General features: G+C 40.7%; 1 protein-coding gene across 14 annotated transcripts in view; it reads right to left on the bottom strand.

The window, feature by feature from the left end:
* Positions 1–15223: 15223 nt before the first annotated feature.
* DLGAP1 (DLG associated protein 1) overlaps positions 15224–22270 on the bottom strand; it is a 575006-nt gene continuing 567959 nt past the window's right edge. For 13 of the 14 annotated variants that reach the window (XM_053244145.1, XM_053244135.1, XM_053244134.1 and 10 more), the window contains one exon: positions 15224–19790. In XM_053244145.1, coding sequence (XP_053100120.1) covers positions 19581–19790 — 210 coding nt within the window. In that variant the 3' untranslated portion in view covers positions 15224–19580. The remainder of the gene's footprint in view (positions 19791–22270) is intronic. The other variant, XM_053244143.1, reaches the window with a different exon arrangement.

Genomic DNA, 22270 nt, shown 5'->3' with positions numbered 1-22270 from the left:
AGGGGATAGGTCATGCTCACTACCACAAGACCAGCTCTGTGGCAGATGTGCAGGATTTCCTTGGCAGTTGAGTAGATGAGAGAAGGGTTCCCTGAAGTGCAAACCACTGGTCAAAGTGTTCATTCAGATGGTTTAGCAGATCCCAGTTTCCCTCTTCAGCTATTATCAGTGTGAGGAGTGCTCACAGTTCCATTGGGGAGGAAGTCCCGATGAGGAGCCGTAAGAGTGTTCACCGGTGATTCCATGAGCTGCAATCTCAATCAATTGAGGTTGCAGCTCATGGGATTGCCAGTGAACCTCCTACTTCAAACTGTGCCATAAACATATGTGCCCCGTGGGAGGAGGTCAGTGACAGTGGTGGGACTTCCCTCTTTTCTCACTGTTAGCATGAGTGTTGCTCACCCTGTTAACATCTGAAGAAGGCTTCAGACTGTCCCAGATGCATTATTCAGCTGTGATAGTTCTCCTGAACAGTTCACACAGTTGAAAACTTCAGATTCCACCTTAGTTGGGTTAGGACATGATGACCTTGGGAGTGTTCGTTTGTTACTCCTTATGCATCCAGTGAGCATATGAGGGGAAAGAATGGCTGTACCTACCAACTATACCCTCCCAGCTCCTGCGCATTAGAGTGAAAGCTCTACAGCTGCTCCATGGGATTTGATCAGTCAGGGTTCTAGATTGCATAGAGGAGCCCTATGGACATACAGTTGTAGATGCACAGGGCCCCTTGCACACAGTAGGTGAAAGCAGAACTGCTGGGAAGCTTGGGTGATAGGCACAGACTCACTCCTCTCTCACATCTTTTTCCAGGCACTTGAGGGTGAATGAGTGAATACGCCATCCTGGCAGCAGTTACTCAGGATTAAAGCTCCTGTGATAAGGCCATTGTGCATGCACACACCTTCTTTAACCCAGTGACTAAAGCCAATGATCTGGTGTGAGGAAGATCCCAGACTCTCTGTGCTCCAAAGACCTCTCTAAGATCAGAAACACATTACTGACCTTGAGGAATGTGTTTCTTACGTTAGAGAGCCCTTCCCCTTCGGGAGCATGGGTGAGATCTGGAATGGCTCTTACAGAACAGTACACATGCAGAGGGAATAGAGGAGTTGTGCATCATGCCACCACATCATCTGCCAAGGTCCCAAAGAAAACATAAAAGCTAAATATTAAAACTTCTTTTCCCAACTTTTAAGATATGGTAGAGAATCTGAGCAGGTAATGCAGAACTTTGTCCATTGACTTTAGCTTCTGATGGAACATCTTTGTATTCTTCAGAACGTTCTGCATCCAAGGACCATAGTTCTTCCTTTGCATTCATGGTGTTAACAACTACATGTATTAACTGCAGCTTTATGCTTCATTAAATATTTTCTTTACAATTGTTGGAGCTGAAAAAGTTGCCCATTCCTATCATAAAGCTAAGAAACCACAAAAAGATTTTAAAGTTGCATTAACTCAGTCCCTGAAAGAAGAACATAAGAGCAATTGACTAAATTAAACTGAGAACACCAGAACCCAAACATCATGACAAATAAATCACATCATCTGAGCACAAAGTGATATTTTGTTTGTGATTAATATCTGCTGAGGTCTGTTAAAAGGACAGAAGGATGTGTTAGTATATCCATGATCAAAATAAAGCAAAGAACAAAACAAAAACCCTATGGTGGTGTTTCCACACATCTTATAAATATGCCTCTTATTTATGAACCATATCTAAACCTCACCTTCCCATTGATAATGACCAGTTCCTACATTGCATTTGTTTATTTGTATAAGGAGTTCCAGCCTTCCTAATATGACTATGAATGGAACAACATAATGTGTGAACCATTAAATCATGACCTCTTCATTATCTATTGGAATCCTTTCCCCATAGATAGACCTCACACCACTGCAGTAGCATTTGGAAGCCCAGAGGCATATGGGTAGGAAACCTTTGTAGAGCTTTGTTGCTCATAGTTGCAAGTCTTCACTTGTGCAGGAAGTAGATACAGGCCCCCAGTATCTAGTTTCCATTCCAGTGTTGGACTCTGAAATGTATGAATAGATGAAAAATCTCTTATACAGGTATATAAGGCATTTGCTTTACCACTTAATTACACGGAATCTTCACACATCAGGAATCAAAGGAAAAGAGTTCCAGGAGGTCATATGTTTTTGTTTCAGGCAGACTTGAGTCTCAGATTGCCTTTTCTAGAAGCTACACAGTAAGTGGGTATCTCCGTGTGTTGTTACTTTGTAAATAACTGAATAATGGTCTTTTGGGGGAAGAGTTTGTGTGTGTGGTCATTCCAGCTGAATGTTTATGGGCCTAACTGTATGTTACCTTAAATTGGCACCAAGGCAAATAGCAACTTCAGGAAGCTGCAACCCAGGCTGTAGTTCCCATCCTGAATCTCCCCCACCTCTGGGGCACATATTTACGGTAGAAGCAGCACACATGCAGGGCCAAATGATATACATTTATTATAAGATTTATGAAAAACTAATATGGAAAAGCAACCTTGTTTTCAGTCTCTTGTTTGTTGATTTCCCAAGTCTGATCCTATTACACTGGTTTAGCTTGCTCATTAGCTGCCTTTCACATTGGATCACATTGAAGACAAATAAAATATGTATGCACTAGTAAATTTTAACTTAATAGTTTCCTTGGTTGGTCAGAATATGTGAAATGTGACTCCACAACAGTGAAATCTGTCCCAGTGATGTCACTAGTGAAAATGCTGTTAACAGGTACACTTTTATTTGCTACACAGATCTCAGTTTCACACACACCCCACCCCAAAAAGAGCTCTTACAGCTTCTGGTTCTTTTAAAGGAAGTGGTTGTTCATCTTCTCATATGTAGGCAGAGTCATGCCTTTAATTTAAGCAAAAGAAGCTTTAAAATAAAAAGAAGAATAAATATCACTGTTAAGGTTAATTATTTATTACAAATATACACATAATAATATGTATTTGCCCTCTCTTTTCTCTGTCCTGCACCAGGGTAAATGTTGCAGAAAAGAACTCTATCAAAAGTGACTAGGATGTGATTTAGCACACTCATCAGATGCAAAAAATAAAAATAAATCTATCTTCAGGATTATGTTTTTTAAAATGTTATTCTTCCATTGAAGAAATTTTTAAGATTAGATTAGTCCATAAACACCAGGCATCCCCAAAACTGGGCAAAGATGAGCAGGTGCTCAGTCAGGGATGCTCATATGAAGATTAATGATGGCTTCCCTCAACAAACATTACCTTTAGAGATATCAAAGATATGTTGACAGATTGCTGGATATGTTGTCAAAAACTGAGTTGTTGACGAATTGGTAGCTCACATACAGAGAAAGAATGCACCAGAGTAAGTAGAGAGCAGCCTGACAGAACTTCCCAACCAACTGCACCAGTTCAGTGGCGATGTTTTGACACCCTCCCCATCCTCAGGAAGCCTTCTGTGCCACCCAAAAATATGTCCCTGAGGGCTGCACAGCCAACCGCTGCAGTTGGGAAGTTCTGTCAGGCTGCTCTCCCACTACACTGGTTCATCCTTTCTCTGTATGTCAGCCAATGGCTTTTGTTCCTTATTCAAGCAATATGTAAGAAAGAGCCAAACTATGCATTATATCCAAATGCATGTAACATTTTTGTAAACTTGAAAGATTGCTTCAAGGAAAGGTGGATTGGATCAATGAAGAGGTAGTGGGTGGTGGTGGTGCAGGGGGGGGAGTGCTTAACCTTTTTCTCCTGCTGTTTCCCCATATGGCTCATCTTACCCTGCCCTCTGAGTTCCAAGTGTATGTTTTTTTAAATGTTATTCTTCCTATGTTAGTGTTATGTTTTTTTGTTAGTGTGTGTTTTTTTAAATGTTATTCTTTCTGAAAGTGATGCCCTTTTTACCTTTATTGCATTGTTTATATGGTTGAGCTGGTACTGTTTTTCAGACCAGTTGCACTGTGGTGCAAGCATGCACGTTTCTTCAAGATACTATGCTAGCTATGCCAATAAAAGATACAGCTCTGCATATTTTGCTATCCTAATAGGCATGATGGTCCCTGATGGTTTTCAACACCAACGGAAGTTAGTCAATGGCTGACATATCTTTTTAATGTGAATTACTTTGAGTAATTTTCCTCACCATGTCAGCATGTGACACTGTTGAATTCCACAAGTATCACAAGTGACTGCCTTGATCCTTCCTATATCCATATTCCAATAACATGGTAACATGCCCACTTTGAAGCTAATGTTGAACTCATATGCATCTCTTCACTGTAATGCAGAACTGGGAGCCTCTAGATTTATTCTGACATTAAAATATTTTGTAATATACATGGTAGGGAAAAGAGCCAGCGCGGTGTAGTGGCTAGAGTGCCGGACTAGGACCGGGGAGACCCGAGTTCAAATCCCCATTCAGCCATGATACTAGCTGGGTGACTCTGGGCCAGTCACTTCTCTCTCAGCCTAACCTACTTCACAGGGTTGTTGTTGTGAGGAGAAACCTAAGTATGTAGTACACCGCTCTGGGCTCCTTGGAGGAAGAGCGGAATATAAAATGTTTTTTTTAAAAAATTATCATTCAGATTATCAGTTCAGGGTCGATCATATCTTCCCAATTAACATCCAGACAATGCCAAAGAGACAGCTCGACAAACTAAAATGTGAAAACCATAAAGCTACATGCAGTATGTGAAGTTATGGAGGAACCGTATCCCATATCCCTTGAGAAAACCCTGTGAAAGTTTTTCTGGATTTGACACAAGCAAGTTTCCAGTGAGAGCGAAAACTTCTTTTAAAAATTAGAGACTACATTCACTGCCAAGATGACTTCTATTTTGGTATTTGAGTAACCATCAGATTTACCGGCATGTAGTTTTTTAATTATATATTTTTAACTTCTCATTCTAATTGCCTGACCTTGAATTCTTTCAGCTGTTATCTGTCTTTGCATTAACACATTCCCTAAAGACAGCCTCTTTCTCTCAGAAAACATTATTATTCAGTTTGTTCCAGGCCCTCTTTTGACTAGAAGGCTGCTGCCACAAAAGGCATGTAATCACACCTCTTAAAAGGAACAAAAACAAAATTAACAAAACTCTGCCCTTGTGAAGAACAAACAGAAACACATCTGTCCAGCTGAAACTATGAGAAATGAGGTTCATTGAATTGGTTTTCTGCTTACTACTACAGCAACTATACAATTAGAAAGAGAAAAAATGCATGTTGGAAGGGGAAACGTTAAGTAGGGACACTTATTTTCTTATGGCTGTCTTGACCTGCATGTATGTATGTACGTATGTATGTAACCTCCCACCTTGGGAACGTGATCTATAACATATCTGCATGCTAAACGAACCATGCCAGCACAGCGACTGACCACACCAGGAACTCCTGCTGACAACACCCCTGGAGGACCCCCTGGACCTGGAGAAGACCCTCCGCCGTCAAGGACCTATGCCCAGAGGCTGCAATTGGCAGAAGAAGACTGGCACGGCCCTGCCGGCCACTCGCAAAGTGAGGCTGGGATCCGTCCCTCCCTTGGACCTTGCTCTCACTGAACTCTCTTAACCGGACTTATACCCAAACCCATTGGAACTTGCGTACAGTGCTATATTCTCTCTACCATTACAACCACACATTCGTTAGTACGCGGCCGTGTTTTATGGGGAAATTTTATTCACTGTTGCTTTTGTAAACCATATGTTAAACATTCTCTAATAAAAGTCAATCCATCACAGCAACTAACATGGATTTATTCTGGGAAAAGCAGAAGGTTCCAAGTTCCCTCTCTGCCTTCTCTAAGATAGGGCTGAGAGAGATTCCTGCCTGCAACCTTGGAGAAGCTGCTGCCAGTCTGTGAAGACAATACTGAGCTAGATAGACCAAACGGTCTGACTCAGTATATGGCAGCTTCCTATGTTCCTATGTTCTGGAAGTTATCTTTCCAGTTTGAAATTTAGGTTGCCTCACGGTTTCACTGATTTGCTTTTTGTGGAATTATTGTTTTGCTGCTGCAGTAAATGTGTGTTCAAAACACTGTTTGGGGCACAAATTCCTTAGACCCAGGCTGTACAACTTCAGTTCTCTGGCTGCTGTTGGTCTACAGTTCCCCTGACTATTGGCTACTGTGGCTGGGGCCTATGGGAGTTGTAGTCCAACAGCAACTTGCCAGATTTGGCTTATTTTAAGCCAAACTTTGGGTTACGGCCCATTTGACTCATGAGTATACCCCTTAGGTTCTGGCAAGCCATCTGGAAGGTTGACGTTGTGCTGTCCTGCCTTAGGGTAGACTGAGTTTGTGGTCTGGGCAACTTAGTTGAGTTCATCTAGTCCAGTATTCTGTTTCCAGCAGCGGTCACTGTCAGCCAAACAACTCTGGGAAGCTTACAAGACGGGCATGATGGCAACAGCATCATTCTGCTGTTTTTCCTGAGCAACTGGTTGTCATCAGAAAAGTAGAAGGTCTCTCTGTGTGTATGTCATACATGGTTGCATGAAAGAGGGAAAAGGCTGCATGTGTTGTCACCTCTCAGCTTTGGTGTAGATTCCCCAGCTCTAAATGGATAAACATTTTCTAGGAGGTCTTCTACATTCTAAATTAACTGATAATGTAATTCACATCATGTGAATTGGCTCACTTTCTTGAGTATCTGCATCTATAGACTGATCCAGTTACCTCTACATAACACCTTGTGGACTCCATCAAGACTGTTACAAACTACAGATTTTGGGCCTTTTCCAAAATGTCCCTCCCCGGTCAGTTTTTTCTCCCCTTATGGCTTTGATTTGCTTAACATCCAGCACACCAAAGAGTTCTGGAGAAGCCAAAAGCTTGCTGCTCATGATATGATATTTCTGTTGGTCCTAAACAGGGGTTTAGGACCAACAGGACCAACGCCTTGGGGTTTTCTTTTAACGAAAGGCGGTATAAAAATGTAAAAATAAATAAATAAATAAATAAAAAATAAAACATGTATTACTGTAGTGGGGCACTTTTTTCTCAGCAATGCAGGTTCTGAAACACTACCCTACAGTTGCTAATCCCTGCTAACTGAGCAAAGGTAAAATGGTAAAGTGTGCCGTCGAGTCGGTGTGGACCCTGTGGTTGTCTTTGGTAGAATACAGGAGGGCTATAAAGCCCTAAACGGCTTGGGCCCTGGGTATTTAAGATAACATCTTCATTATGAGCCCCACTGCCCATTGAGGTCATCTGGAGAGGTCTGTCTCCAGTTGCCACCAGCTTGGTTGGTGGCCACACAGGGACAGGCCTTCTCGGTTGCTGCCCTGAGATTGTGGAATGCATTGCTCCTTACTGAAATACGATCCTCCCCACTGCTGACAATTTTTAAAAAACATTTGAAAACCCACCTTTTCACCCAAGCTTTTCCAGCTTTTTAAATTTTAGGTTTTAATCTGTTTTTGACTTTTAAATTGTTCAAATTGTTTTAAGTTTTGTGTATGTTTTTAACTTGTTTTGTGTTATTGTTAACCACCCAGAGATGAAATTTTGAGGAGGTGTACAAATTTATTTGATTGACAAACAAACTTGATGATTTCCTAGGAAGGGGTAGATGTATGAAAGTGGGCAAAGGATCCTGGGGTCTGGCCTGCTGTGACCAAGTATGCTTTTGCAATGGCTCCCCCCCGGCAGAGCAGTCCATATGTTCCCGTCTCAGCCATCTAATGGAGATGTTCTGTTTATGTTGGCACCATGACTGCATGTGCTTGTGGACATGCATCATTCTTGATAGCTTCATTTTTAGAGAGCTAAGCACATAGTGCCCATCTTGCCAACCTGTCTCCTTTTCCTCCTGATTGCCAGGAGGGGAAAGCAAGGGACAGAGTGCGAAGAGGTCATACCTCTATGTGACTTTTCCTGTTTGACAGTCTTGGAAGCTTGGGATGGGACATAGTGGCATCGCTCTTGCCGGGCAACTACTTTATTAGAGCACATGCTCAGAGAGGCAGCCAGTGAGAAGCACCGCAGGCATGGAGTGGGCATAACCCCAGGTATATCTGAGCTGCTCTCTCTATGATTATGGTTCTTGAAACTGCAGTTATGGTGGTGTCCACATGCAACAACACATTATGGTAATGCTGCCGCCTTCAAACCTTAGGTTGGGATGGTGAAACTCACTACAAACTGAAGGTTCAAATTGGAGTTTGGAGAGGGAAACCTCAGGTCACTTTTGCTGTCAGACCATGGTTGCAAGCATTTGGACATTCACAAATTCCAACCTCTGCCCCATTTAAGTGCGGTTTCATGTAACCTGTGAATGCAGCCTTTCTTTCTCCCGCTGACCAGGATTATGTATCTTTTACCTACTTTTTCTCCAGGTGATAATTATTTTTGTGATCTCCGCTCTTCATTGCTACATCTCATATGGTGAAGTGGAATAACTTTTGAGCAACTGCATATGCTTTCCTCATTTGGAGGATAATTACTGTATTTCCACAGCACTTCTGGTTGTGGTGGATGATAGAAAACCACACTTGGACTCAAAGGTGGATCCTTTGGATAGCAGATACCAGCAGGAATCCAGGTCTTCAATTGTTGCTGAATGTTTTCAGTTGTGACAGTCTTGTCTTACTGAATGTAGTTCTTATTATACATGTAGTTCATATATACAGAGGTGCACCTAGGTAATTTTTGAGCCTGGACCTAAAGGCCTTTTTGGGGCCCTCTACTGCTCCTGCCACTGCCAATAGATAAGCTGCAATGCATTATTTTTTACACCAGAACATGCTCAGGGAAAACTGAAGAAGAAGGAGGAGGAGGAGAAGGAGAAGGAGAAGGAGAAGAAACAACTTCCCACTGATTTGTAGAGAGATACCATATTTTGCATGGACAATCCTGCCACTTAAATTAGTGGACTGCTCAGCATTTGGAGACACCCTAGGCTAGCATTTGGAGGCCCCCCAGGCCTGCAGGAGACTGGATCTCTGCCTGGAAGTCCAGTCCAAAGAGCACCACTGCACATATAAGGTTTGTTTCTGAGTATTTGTAGACAGTTTAAATCATATTTCAAACCAGTGGCAGTAACGAAAGGCATAATGATTTGGTTAGAAGTCTTACTATGTGAACCAGAACTTTTTCAAAAATATAATGGTGATGGTAGCTAGAAAATTGCAGGTAGCTCTTTTGTTCTGTTAGGGGGGAAATATAAAAGTAACAGTAGGAGAATTCCTTTATTAGGACTACCTCAAATACTGCATGAGAAAAGCCCTGTTGGGTCAGGCAAAGGCCCATCCTGTCCAGCATCCTGCATCATGCAATAGCCAACTAGGTGCACTTGAGAAGCCCACAACTGAGGAAAAGGAAGAAACGCCCCCCTCCCGTGGTGCTTGCTAGTACCTGGTGTTCCACCAAGGCTGACTTACTCTTGTGCAGTATGGCAGCCACTCCCTGTCGTGTGTGACAGGGTAGAAAGGGAAGGAACCTTTCTGAACGGTAGAACATGTGCTTTGTGTGCAGAAGGTTCAGATCCAATCTATATCTTCTCCAGTTGAAAGGATCTCAGTGGTAGCACTGGGGGAAAAAAATCTCTGCTTGAAACCTTGGCTACTAGTCAAAGTAGTATTTATTTATTTATTTGTTCGATTTCTATACCACCCTTCCAAAAATGGTTCAGGGCAGGTTACACAGAGAAATAATAAATAAATAAGATGGATCCCTGTCCCCAAAGGGCTCACAGTCTAAAAAGAAACATAAGATAGACACCAGCAACAGTCACTGGAGGTACTTGTGCTGGGGGTGGAGAGGGCCAGTTACTCTCCCCCGGCTAAATAAAGAGAATCACCATGTTAAAAAGTGCCTCTTTGCCAAGTTAGCAGGGGTAACATTGTGCTAGATGTTACTAGTAGTAACATTGTGCTAGAACAGTGATTCTCAAACTTGGGTCCTCAAGTGTTATTGGACTTCAACTCCCATAATCCCCAACCAAAGGCCACTGAGGCTGGGGATTATGGGAGTTGAAGTCCAATAACACCTGAGGACCCAAGTTTGAGAATCCCTGTGCTAGAAGGATGAACGCATTTAATTACCCTGACTCAGTGTAAGGCAGCTTCATGTATAGTTCAGTTATACCAAGTATGGACAACCTCTGGACCAGTGGTTGGTATAGAAGCTGAAACTGCAAACCAGATACTATTGTTTCCAGCTGTTTCTTATTTTAAAGGAAATCTATATTGTAAAGACTTATTCCTTATTTCAGTAAAAGAACCCTATTACCTCTATCTGCACTATACTCCTTACTGTTCTATGACTCCAGAATAATCAAGTTAAAATGTACATTTTAAAAGCATTTCAGTGGGTTGGTGCTCTTTTGCATGTGGAATGTGTCTCCCACTTTTAAAGGGGTCTATATTCAACATTGCACTATAGCACTGCAAGAGAAAAAGTTATACTACAGTAGTTCCTTAGCTGTTGTTCTCCTTGTGCAAGACTGTGAATCAATAGCCACTATAACAAATGGGACTCTAGGCAACTCTTGGCTACAGAATCAGAGCTGACGTATGTGACACAAAGGGCTTGTGCAAAGCACTTACCTATGCAGTGTTTCAAGTGGTTCAGCATCATATTTCAAATGTTTATCACGTGTTCCCTGGCCCTTTCAGGTACCCCTATTATATCACTGCATAAATGCTTTCACTAGTCTTGTGCAAAATTTGTGGAATAATGGTAGTAGCTACTTTCCCTTCTGCTCACTGTTATTTGGATCTAATCCAGAGTGTTTAACTACACATGCAAAAAGGTCATTGTTCCATGAGGTGCTGTCACTTGAAACTGTATCTAATTTATGACGATGGTTTTCTTGCTTGTCCCATACAAATAATTCATCAGTTTGTGCAAACAGAACTTGTTGCTCTGCTACTGGTTCATTTGAAAGATAGAGCAGGTGGCGGTTGGCACTTGTGTTTGAGATCCTTTGTTCCCAACTTTCCTAAAGAATGAACTGATGTGCGGAAATAGAACCTATAAAACCTACTTTCATCACCAATGCACCACAAGCAAGATCAAAGTACAATTTGTGAAGAGCAGGTGCTGAAACATTAACCAAACTTGGGAAGTTTTTTCTGTGTGTAAGTGAAGAGAATGGTGACTGCAGAATGCGAGCTTATGCTTGGTGGAAGATAAAAGTAGCTTTTCAACTGTAATTAACAGGAGGTTTCTTTCCTTTGAATTAGCACAGGAGAAGCAATAGTGAAAGGGTGCAGCAGTGGAGCTAGCAAACATTAGGAAGTATGGTAAAATATCCCACCATGTGTCAATGAATTGGCAACATATTGTGGGAGTACAAGTGGAACGTGAAATCAATTTTCATCATTGGCCAGTAGCCAAGATCCTCAGGTCCCATAAATGGTAAAGGACATTTGGTTGTGCAAACACATTCATAATTATTCCTGTGGGTATGCAGTTATTCTATGTACAGTGGGGAGTACAAAATCTTGCAAGATAGGCTAGATATTGTGCAACATTAAGCAAAGGAGTTTTAAACTGGAAGGCAATAGCTGTGCTAGAGTGAAACGATACATTACATTAAGCACATAAACATTACATTAATGCTAAGATGCTTGCTTTTTCTTAATTAAATAGCAGCTGGATTAGGACGTGTGTGTGTGTGTGTGTAAGGGGGCTTTAATCCTTGGCCGCCATCCCGCCCCTGCCCCAATCCTGTTTGGCGCTCTTCACATGGCTGTTTGCTTTGGAAGGGAAGATTACATTGGCTCTCAACTGGAGCTTCCCTTCCGAGCCAAATAGCAGCTGCAGACAGCCCAGACTGGATCAGGACTGCAAAACTCCCTCCCCAAAAATGTTCAATGTGTAGTTTGGCTCTTTCTTTTTAAAATTTTAAATAGAAGCTGCTATTTATTGGGGCACCCAATCAGGATTGAGACTATGGTGTAGGACAGAGATTATGGGAGGAGGTGTTTAATCCTTTCCTGCTGCAGCCCTGATAGAAACTGGTCCCTGACGCAGTTATTAGTCCCAGGAGGGAAAGCCAACTATCTTTACATCAGGAATGTGTAAGTCTACAAGGGAGCCAATCACACTTTCTGCTGGAATCTTAGCAAAAAGGTATTTATTTTTGTCTTCACAGACAGGAGGAGCTAATGGTGAATAAAAATGTGGGGATGGATGCTGCTGACTCCCTTTCTATTAACTGCTTGCTTCAATATACAAATTACCAAAGGTGAGATGATTTGGTTTGTTGATGTAGCACTGATTGCTTTTATACACAGAAATAACAAGCAGTTTAAAATGGTAAGTGCCTAGTTTAGAGTCTAAATTTGTGCAGCTCACAATGGTTGGCTGTATTACAAAGTACCTACCATTCTCCTGAGAAGTCCTTCTCTGTCCTGGAATGTTAAATATGATTTCTGGGCATGTGCAGGTGTTTTGGTGTCTGCACAGAATATTAAAGAAGCACCTTACTGTCAGTGCAACCCACGCTGATTGCTGTAAATAATGTGTCCAGGCCAACCAATCTTTTCTATGTGGGTCCGCTCTCTTGATTGTCTCTTGCAAATGTTTTATGTGGTTGTCATTTACCAGGGGTGCAGCTAGGTAATTTCAGACTCTGGATGTAATGGCTTTATAGGTGGAATCCTCCCTTTTTAAGGGATCAATAAAAGTTCGCAAAGCAGTTTACATAGAAAAGAAAACAACAGATAAATAAGTTATATTCATAGGTTAAAAAAATATGAGAACAAATTGGGGTTTGTTTGGTCAGCTAATATCAAGACCAGCTAAACTCAAGCTTGTGGCTTAGTGTGGATCTTCCATTGTATTCAGTGAAGACCACCATCCAGTGCCCTAACCTGTATCTTGCAGGTTGCAGCCACAGATATAAGAAAGTTGTGAAGCAGGCTTTCAGGAACCCAGCCCTTCAAGGCACCAAAATACACTATTGTCAATGCATTGTTGAGTAAAGTTGGGGGAGGGGCTGGGGTGAAGAGGAAAGGAAGCCCTGTCAAGGAGGTGAGGGGGAGCCCCACCAGAGTGGGAAGGAAGGAAGGGAGGGAGTATAGCTGTGCTTTGTGCACTGTCCTGAGATAGGTAAAGAGCCAGGGGAAGAGCCAGATAGGAAGAGAAGGGACAAGTGGTATGCCTGCATGCCACTGGGGAGGACAGGGGAAGAGCTGGGGAGGAACATAGGAACATAGGAAGCTACCATATACTGAGTCAGACCATAGGTCCATCTAGCTCAGTATTGTCTACACAGACTGGCAGCGGCTTCTACAAAGTTGAAGGCAGGGATCTCTCTCAGCCCTGGCAACGTACTGTATGCTTTGGTAGTTTGTTGGTTCAATAAAAAATCTTGTCCTATTAAAATAAAAAATAAAAAAATCTTGACCTATATTGGAGATGCCAGGGAAGGAACTTGGAGCCTAGATGCTCTTCCCAGAGGGAAAGAGCCTGCTGTGGGGGTGGTAGTTCACTGTGTCCCCTTAGGTGCTGAGGTGATATGGGGGCAGGGCTTGGGCTGGCCCTGTTTAGAGGGTTCGTTGTCTTACAACAACTCTGTGATTATTCTAATTTTTAAAGACTGGGACATTAAAGCTGAAAGAGAGCACAGGGAGTCCCCAACTTACAAGTTGGTTGTGTTCCAAAAGTTTGTTTGTAAATTAGATGTTCATAACTTGGAATGCATATGGTTCCTATGAGGGATGACTTGTTTGTATGTGTGGGTTGGCTTTTGTAAATTGGGGATGTCATTAATTTAATATGTTTTGGAGCTTTGTTTGTAAATACGGATCATTTGTAAGTTGGGTGTTTGTAGTCGGGGAGTGCCTGTAAATCCCTCTTCTGCCATGGACTGGTTAACTCTGAGGAAAGTGCTCACACTCTTCAGTTCCCCAATCTGTAAAAACTGAAGTGATCAGAGAGTTGTGAGGACAAGTTAAACACTCGAAAGCACTTTGCACCAGAAGGCAGATATATAAATTCTTATCCAATTTGTTAGCTACTGCTCAAAATACTAAGGGAAATTAATGCCCAGCATCAGCAATACTAACTAAGCTGTAACTTGTCCTGTTTGATGGCCAAAGTCGTGGTTATCAATAACACAATAAAGTCTCCTTTAAAAAGAAAAGAAAAGCAGCTTGAGTAGGCTACCAGTGTGAGCAGAGGAACGGAAGAGAAGCAGCAGCTCCTTTACTATTTGACTTCTGGCCACTTTTCTGCTCAAAATCCCCTGTCCTGGCTTTGTTTCCAGCAGTATGAGAAACATATGGATACCTTTATCTTTTATTGGAATAGCAACTTGGAGAGCAGATTTTAACTAGAAAACAACCAAGGGGAAGGGGTTCAACACTTCTTTCCCCCACTGTTCTCTTTCGCATGCCAGTAGCCTTCTAAGGCTGCCTTTTATTTTATTTTATTTTTATCAGCTGAGATATTGTATCCATTGAGATATGTTATGCAACTATCCTGCATAACATCTAGGGTGGGTTTAAACAGCAGCAAGTCCACTTCTGCCAACCATCAGTTCCTGATGAGCACTTACTCCTGAAATGAGCCACACACTGGGTACATTTTGTTACTTTTGAACCCACCATGTCAGTTTGCCGAGTAGCCCTTCCCTCCACCACCTGACATCTGCTGGCCGACTTCAACTCTTGGTTACAGTTGTCAGGTGGCGGAGCAAAATACTGCTTGGCAAACCCAGCACTGGTGGATTCAGATGTCACGAAAAGTGTCAAAGGTGCAGCTCATGCCAGGAGCATATGCTTGCCAGAAACTGGCAGTTTTGTCTGAACCCACCTCTAGTTTCATCTTGAAATGTAGGCGACATCTAAATACATGCAGTGAAAGCGGCTTGAAAAAGCAACTGGATTTAGCTCTTGCGATCTCTATCATGCAACTCCCCCTGCCTTCCCCCACCAAAAAGAGAGAGTAAGGTTTTCTTGCATTATTGGACATTATTTTTTACCGCTATAATAGTTCTGTTATAATTAACAGCAAAAGAAAGTTTTATAGGGATCAAGGCATTGAACTACACCAATGACATATTGAGCATATACCCAAGAATTCAAAGCAAACTCTTCAAGATGAGTCAGAGGTGTGAAATGGCTCATATAAGGCTTTGCAGTGTGTCTGAAATTCCTTACTGTATTTATCCCAAGAGGAACAGTCTTTTGCTTACACTACTGAATTTAACCCAGTCAAAAGGACCACTATTTCAAATAGTCGGAATGAGAACTTGTATTGAAAAGCGACAGCTCTTACAAGCAGTGCATTATTTATTTTATTAATTTGCTCTTTTTTACATTATGGGAAACATTAAACTATTTACATTTTTTGTTCACACACAAGTTAGGTAGATAATCCTATGAAAACCCAATTCATAACGCCATACAGTGCTCTCTATTTCTCCATCTAGAGGCTTTGCAAGGTGTACCCATTTTGCAAATAAAAAACATACTGATTATCGAATGAGGGCAGATGTGAGTATGCCAGTGATTTCATTCTGGTTAAAATATGCATTATAAATTAGGAAAAAAAACCCCACAGTAAATTCACAAATATAAAATTTAAATTAAGGTGATAGTTCACACCAAAACCTTAAGGGAACACCCAATAAATAAACTGAAATATATTACAAATAATGTATTACTATTTACCTTTTCAATATTAAAATGTTTAATCCATTTCTTCATCTGTCATTACAAAAAGATTAAGGGTATTTTATGGGAACGTCTGCAAAAAAATATAATAAATACTTTTAAACTTTTGGCGTAAGAGGCCAAAAACCAACTTTATTTTTCATGTCCCACAACCCAGAAAGCCTCAACAGTTTTGTATTAAAATACTGATAACAGATTTCCCACTTAAGTAGACTTGGTCTTAAAAAAATAATAACCCCAAAACAACACTGCCAAAGTTGAGCACTTTTACATCCCATTGATTTCAATGGGATATAAGCATGTGCTTAACTCTCACTGAATTCCAAAGGACCTAATAGTGATTAACATAGATTGGATTGTGCCCTACACATATTATTTTTCCTTGTTTATGGTGGCATGTAATAATTCAAGGAGTCAAAAAGAGGAAACCCAGGGAATAACTCTTCAGTTTCTGCAAGGTAGCCTGATGAATAGACTTATTAGGCCAACAAATAAATAGTCAGGATGGAACTACTGTCCACACTGAACTCCAGCAATATCACAAACCATGACATCATCCATGAGTTATATGCAAACAGAATTTGGATGCCAGTTGGTTTTGCGGACACACTAGGTCTAAATTACAATGTCCTTTTCATACAAGAGCCCATACAAATTAACAGGCATCATGCTAACAGAGTCTTTGATATTTCATACCAAAAATAGTTTATGATGTATAAATGCAACTATCCTAAAGTATAAAATCTGGGCCCTGATCCTCAACATATTTTCTTAGATGTAAGCCCAAAGAAAATACTGGTTCTTACTAATAAGTAATGGTGTGCAGGCTCACAGTATATGAAAGCATCAAATTTATTGCATAATCTTATCACAATTGTTTTTGAATCACCTGTCAACCAGAACTCATTTTTCATGGGGGTCCAAACAGACAGTTATGTAACTGGGGAAACGGTATTTTGTTTTGAGGCTGCTTTATACCTCTTTGTAGAAATGAGTTCCCAAAAAGTTTTAAAACACATAATATGACTGTATTTTTAAAGGTGGCAATTGGCACTATCTAGATGGTTAACAGTATGTGAGCTTTCATTGCTCTGACAATTTTATTGAGGTGTTCTTAAAAGAAAATAAAAACAACCCTAGCAAGCAGTACGCTATCGAAATCCTCACACACCAGACTTTCCCAACTTCACTTAATGTCATGGGTTATACTGGATTACCATTCTGTGTAAAAGTCTTTAAAATATTAAATTATTAGCCCTTTACTTGTAAAACACAGCAGTGATATTTTGTGCCCTATTTATAAACATATAGCTTGGATATATCAATGGCTTTGAGAGGTAGCAAATTCTCTGGTGGCTTTACAAATGTTTTATGCTAGTTTTTCTTGCCAGAACCTATTACCTCTCCCAAATTCTTTAATAAAATTAAAAGTAGCATCTGACTAGGCTGCTGTATTACATGTTGTTTCCTGGCTTGTTCTGCTGATGCATAATTTCAAAGGTCAGCTTTTGGATGGTAACGTCTAAAGTTTTTAGATGTAAGCTACACAATTATGCCAACCATGCAGTTACATGTTGGAATGTTTTTACAGTAAGGGCATTGAAAGCCAACTCTGGTGAGATGCAAAGTACACACTGTCCGTCAGTCAGTGTACTTTGTTACCATAGCATTTCTTGCTTTCAGAATAAAGATTTCCTGGGTCTTGTAGCAAATAAGGGCCACTACCTGCCATGTTCGACATGGGTGCCCATGTGGGAAAAATTGTGCTCCAAAAAGGCCAGATTTCCTAACATGATGCTTGAGAGAGTACAATTAAAAAAAGAGAAAAGATTACATACAGCTCAGATCCAAAATCTACAGACTTGAGTCAATGGGAAGCCTCATATTACTTTTGTCAACAGCGTGTGGACCAGACCTTGAGACCGAACCCATCAGCCGCATAATCTGCTAGTTCTATAGGTTTGGGTCATATGTAATGCAGAACTCTGGTTCTGGGCTCCCCTCCCTCTGCTCTCCTGTATGCATGTGTATGTTTGGGAGAGCAGTCTCTCTGCAGTCAGCAAGACTGCAGAGCGGTGGGGGGGGGGGGACTGGCTGTGTGGGCTTCCTTCTTTCCCGAAGGACAGCCTGTACAGCCAATAGGAACCAGAGTGAGGGAGGAGCTACCTCCCTTAACTCTGGTTTTAGAGAGGTAAAACTCCATGCCAGCTTGTGTATGCAACGCCGGCACAGCCAACTGGAAGCCAAGTAGATGAAACTTAAGAGAGAACTGAAGGTGACAAAACACAGTTTGGAAAAGAAAACCATGGGTTCATTTTTATTTATTTTTTGGTAACTGTAATTCCCTGGTTCGTATGTTCAGGTTTGGGAACCAGAGGTGGAGGGACCTCTGGTTTACTGTTACGTATGAACCAGACCACAGAGTCTTACAGCCAGGGTCATACTTCATCTGCTTCTCATCATGCATGTGGTGGGATATTGGATGCCAACTTTAAACGCTGCAGTGCCCAACAGGCTGTCATGCTCTCTGGTGCCGTGGCAGCTGGTGTAAAAATGGCATAGTCAGATATTTTTCACACCAGTCATGTTCCAGGAGATTGTTTCCTAATTCTTAATTCCAAAGAGCCTACAGTTATGTATAGACTGTAACTTTAAACAATGGTTCAGTGAAGAAAAATATACTGCTCACTAGCTCATGTTCTGAAATAATTGCTTGATTTTGCAAAATGAATTTTTTCTATTTTAAAGAAGAGACTGAAGGAGAACTTGCACTCAGGTGTGAAGCATTCATCGTAGGCGGTCTGATTTGTAGCATACAAACATCTATTTAATTTACAGCATTTTAGCAACAGATGTCTGTATGGGGAATGTGCAAAATTCAAAAGTCTCACCAAGGTTAGGACATCAACAAAACCAAGGCTATTTTTGTTCTATTTTTTGTTCTTTTTGAACTGATACATTACAATAGTAATTGACAATATACTACAATCTTAAAAATTCTTACTACTTAGTTGGACAAAAAATATTCCTGTAAACTAAACTTCAGCCATCTTCACATCTTATTAACTTATTCTCCTTTTATTGCCTTTTAAAAATAGATTATTTCCTTGGAAGATCGATTTTACAATCTTCTGCTGTTCAAAAAGGGTTCTAAAGTGAGACTGAGGAAATAACAATGAGGCTGTTTATGCAGCTGCAGGTCTCTCTTCATGGGATCCTGTATATCTCATCTGCAAGATTTGCTTCATATTTTACTGCTGCAAACCTATCTCCACATCTCCATCCAATTTGTCAGGTGAGAAAGTATGATTCTGAGGATCAGAATAATGTGCGCCGTCTGTTTTTTTAAAAAATAATAGTCATATAAAGAAGGGATTCTGTCAGAGCTACTTTTATCATCAATGAGGAAGACAACAGAATCCTAAAGGTTTACCCTGCAACATTGGATTTCCAAAATACCATATAACTGAGTATTGCTGTACACTAGATAACATACTAGCTTTAAGGACCAAAAATGAATTAATTGGTGCATCTACTGTACAGGTAGGGGTGTGTGTGTTTGAGTGTGTGTGTGTGTGTGTGTGTGTGTGTGTGACAGAGAGAGAGAGAGAGAGAGAGAGAGAGAGAGAGAGAGAGAGAATGTGTGTGAGGGAGAGAGAGAGAGAGAGAGAGAGAGAGAGAGTGTTGCTAGGGTTCTTTACATGAGGCGAGGTGGTAGCATCAGTACATGTGACAAAGCATTAGGCTGACATGGGCAAACCTTTGGAAAGCACGGGTTATAAGCAAAAATCTCTTGGAGGATTGACAACTACGTCACAGAAGTGTTACTTCATTTGGGGAAGAAGAGAGATAAAGGAAGGGGAATACAAATACTTATTGGTGTCTCTGAGCCTGGACCTAGAAGGGCAGATGATACAAGAGATGTTTCTTGCCATTAAGAGTCCTCCTGGTTGGATCCCTTCATAGCCTGGTCTGGGCTTCGGGGATGTAAATCTCAATGCTTTCGGCGCTTTCAGTGGCTGAGTTCTGACGGACAGACGCGGCTCGTTTGGCAGCCATCAGCCGTTTCCGGGCCTCCTGACGTTGTGAGCTCTCCAAAGAGCGTTCCCGTATGAGTGGCACCTGACCTTTCGATGGCTTCTTTGGCACTGGAGGAGGGGCCCTTCTCTCCTGATCAAAGCAGAAGGTTAATGACATTATACAGCTTCTTAGGGGAAAACAAAAAAAGGGTGGGTGGGTGGGTGGGTGCAGGGGGAAAAAAGAACAAAAAACTAGGATAGGCCAGTAGTTAGAATAGAACACACATTTTACCTAAAGTTTGTTAGTTCTTATCTGCATTTTTTCTTCATTGAACTGGCTTTTGTTTTTATAGGTACATAAATAATAGAACAATCTTAAGGGGGGGGGGAGTTGACACTGATAGTAGTGCTAGTTCTCCATGAATATGGTGCATCAGCAACACGCCTGGTGGTGAAAGGGCCGAAGCTCCCACAGCTAAACCTTGTATATGGCTCCCTCTGGGTAATTTAGACTCCTCTTCCTGGTTCCAAGGATTAGAAAGGAGAGCATCTTAAACAGAACTTAGTAATACTACTTAGGCTAATACAATGTCATAAATCAGAAAGTTGCTATGTAATTAACACAACCCACCACCCAACTTTTATTAAAAGTCTTGGGATTTCTTACTAAAATTAACTGATATTAGAATAGTGTGTAATAGGTATGAAAGACACAAATAATGAGTTTCCCTCACCATTATATACAATATACATACACAGGACTAAATGGGCTTACAACATGGAAGACTTATGGATATACTTCACACAGTCATATGAACTAGCAAGCCTGATAGTTTTCACAGCAAGAATTTTTTAAAAAAGAGCATATGCTTAGAAGCGGCTGGTCCTGGTAACAGCTCATAAGATACACTCTTTGGGTATTGCTATAAAAGTGCTTCTTAAAGTTTGGCTTTGTGCTGAATTAGCACCAGAAGTTAACAATTAAATTACAACCACAAAAGCTGGTGGGAATTATTAAAAATAATTCTGAGAACATACATTAGTCATAACTTTGGCATCCAAAGATAACAAGGTTAACAAGGAGAAAAACATGTGTATATGTATATATGTATATGTGTGTGTGTATACACACACACACACATGCGATATATATATATATTCAAAAATGAGTATCTTCAGAGAATAATGTATGTCACATCTGGACTTGCAGGACACCACAATCTGAAGTGTATGTCTGCAGCCCCATATCTTTAAAACTGTATGGCCTTCCAGCTTGACCATGCTCCCTTAGAGCAGGGACTATTCATTCCATTATACTACATTCATTTCATTTTAGCTTCAGATTTTCTCAGTGTTGATCACAACAGCTTTCATTGCTTGATTTGAACTGAATTTGATCAAAATATTACATTTCTTCTGCATACAAAAACTGATCTATGCTATTTCCCCAAGCTTGGGAAGTGGATAAAGGGTAACAAGCACAAATACAAAAACAAGTTCACAAAAGTGTTCATATTTCTTTTAAGCACAGAAAATGAAGTTGGTTTAATTTAAGATCCTAAACATGTGCATTAAAAGTAGCAACAAACGGTAGCTGTCTTAGACAGAATCTTTATCTTCCCATTACAGATATGTATGTATGTATGTGTGTATGTATGTATGTACACACACACACACACACACACACACCCCTTTTTGTTGAGTGGGGACACTTTATCAGTTAAGTAATGTTTTCTTCATACTGGTAGTTTTAAAAAAATCCTGATAAATTGTATTAACACATAATTAAAAAATATATGGTGGTGTATGCTCACTCTAATTTAGAACTTAGTTGGTCTATAGAAACGATCATTTACCCATGTCTTACAAAAACAAACAAAAAGGATATATGCAGTTGGCCACTAACAAATGCTATGAAGTAATAAAATATGGCATCTCACTAATCCTATAATTTAAACAGCAACTGCACCTTTAGGATCTTAAGGGGCTCTCCTGAAACTTGGCATTCCCAGGTTAGGGAAAATAGGCAACGGGTGACATACTGCACAATGCTCTGACTGCCTTGCAACAGAGGATTTGTACAGTTGCACAAGACGCAACAAATTGCACACATGTAGTTGTGCAATAAAGAGCCACTGGGAATAATGGTTCTCTATTGCACAACTGCATGTGTGCAATTTTTGCATCTTGTGCAAGAGTGCTCTTGCAGACAAATGCTCTATTGCACAATATGCACAAAGGATCTATTGTAAGGCTGATGGAGTGTTGTGTGCCATGTCAGCCACCAAATGATATAGGCTAGATAGCCTCTTGCTTCTCCCTAATGAGCATTTATATCAGTCTGATTATTGGTCTAAAATAATGTATAATGTTATCTGTCAACCATAGACAAGATCAAGGTTACTGTGTTACTGTGTAACAAATTTGAAGCTGCTTGGTTCAGCCATATAGCTGAAGAAACATGTTCCAGTGACCTTTCTTATTCCTTCTCCTTTCTCTTATGTATGATGCAACAGACACAGCTGTGTTCAAAACTGAAGGTCTTGTAGGGGAAAGCTGCAATTCTGACATTCTGGGAAAAACTGAAATACTGGAATATTTGTTTAGTGATAATTAATAAAATTACTTACA

This window comes from Hemicordylus capensis, chromosome 4 (assembly GCF_027244095.1).
Source record: "Hemicordylus capensis ecotype Gifberg chromosome 4, rHemCap1.1.pri, whole genome shotgun sequence".
Classification (NCBI taxonomy): domain Eukaryota; kingdom Metazoa; phylum Chordata; class Lepidosauria; order Squamata; family Cordylidae; genus Hemicordylus; species Hemicordylus capensis.
This window is presented reverse-complemented; position numbering and strand designations above follow the sequence as displayed.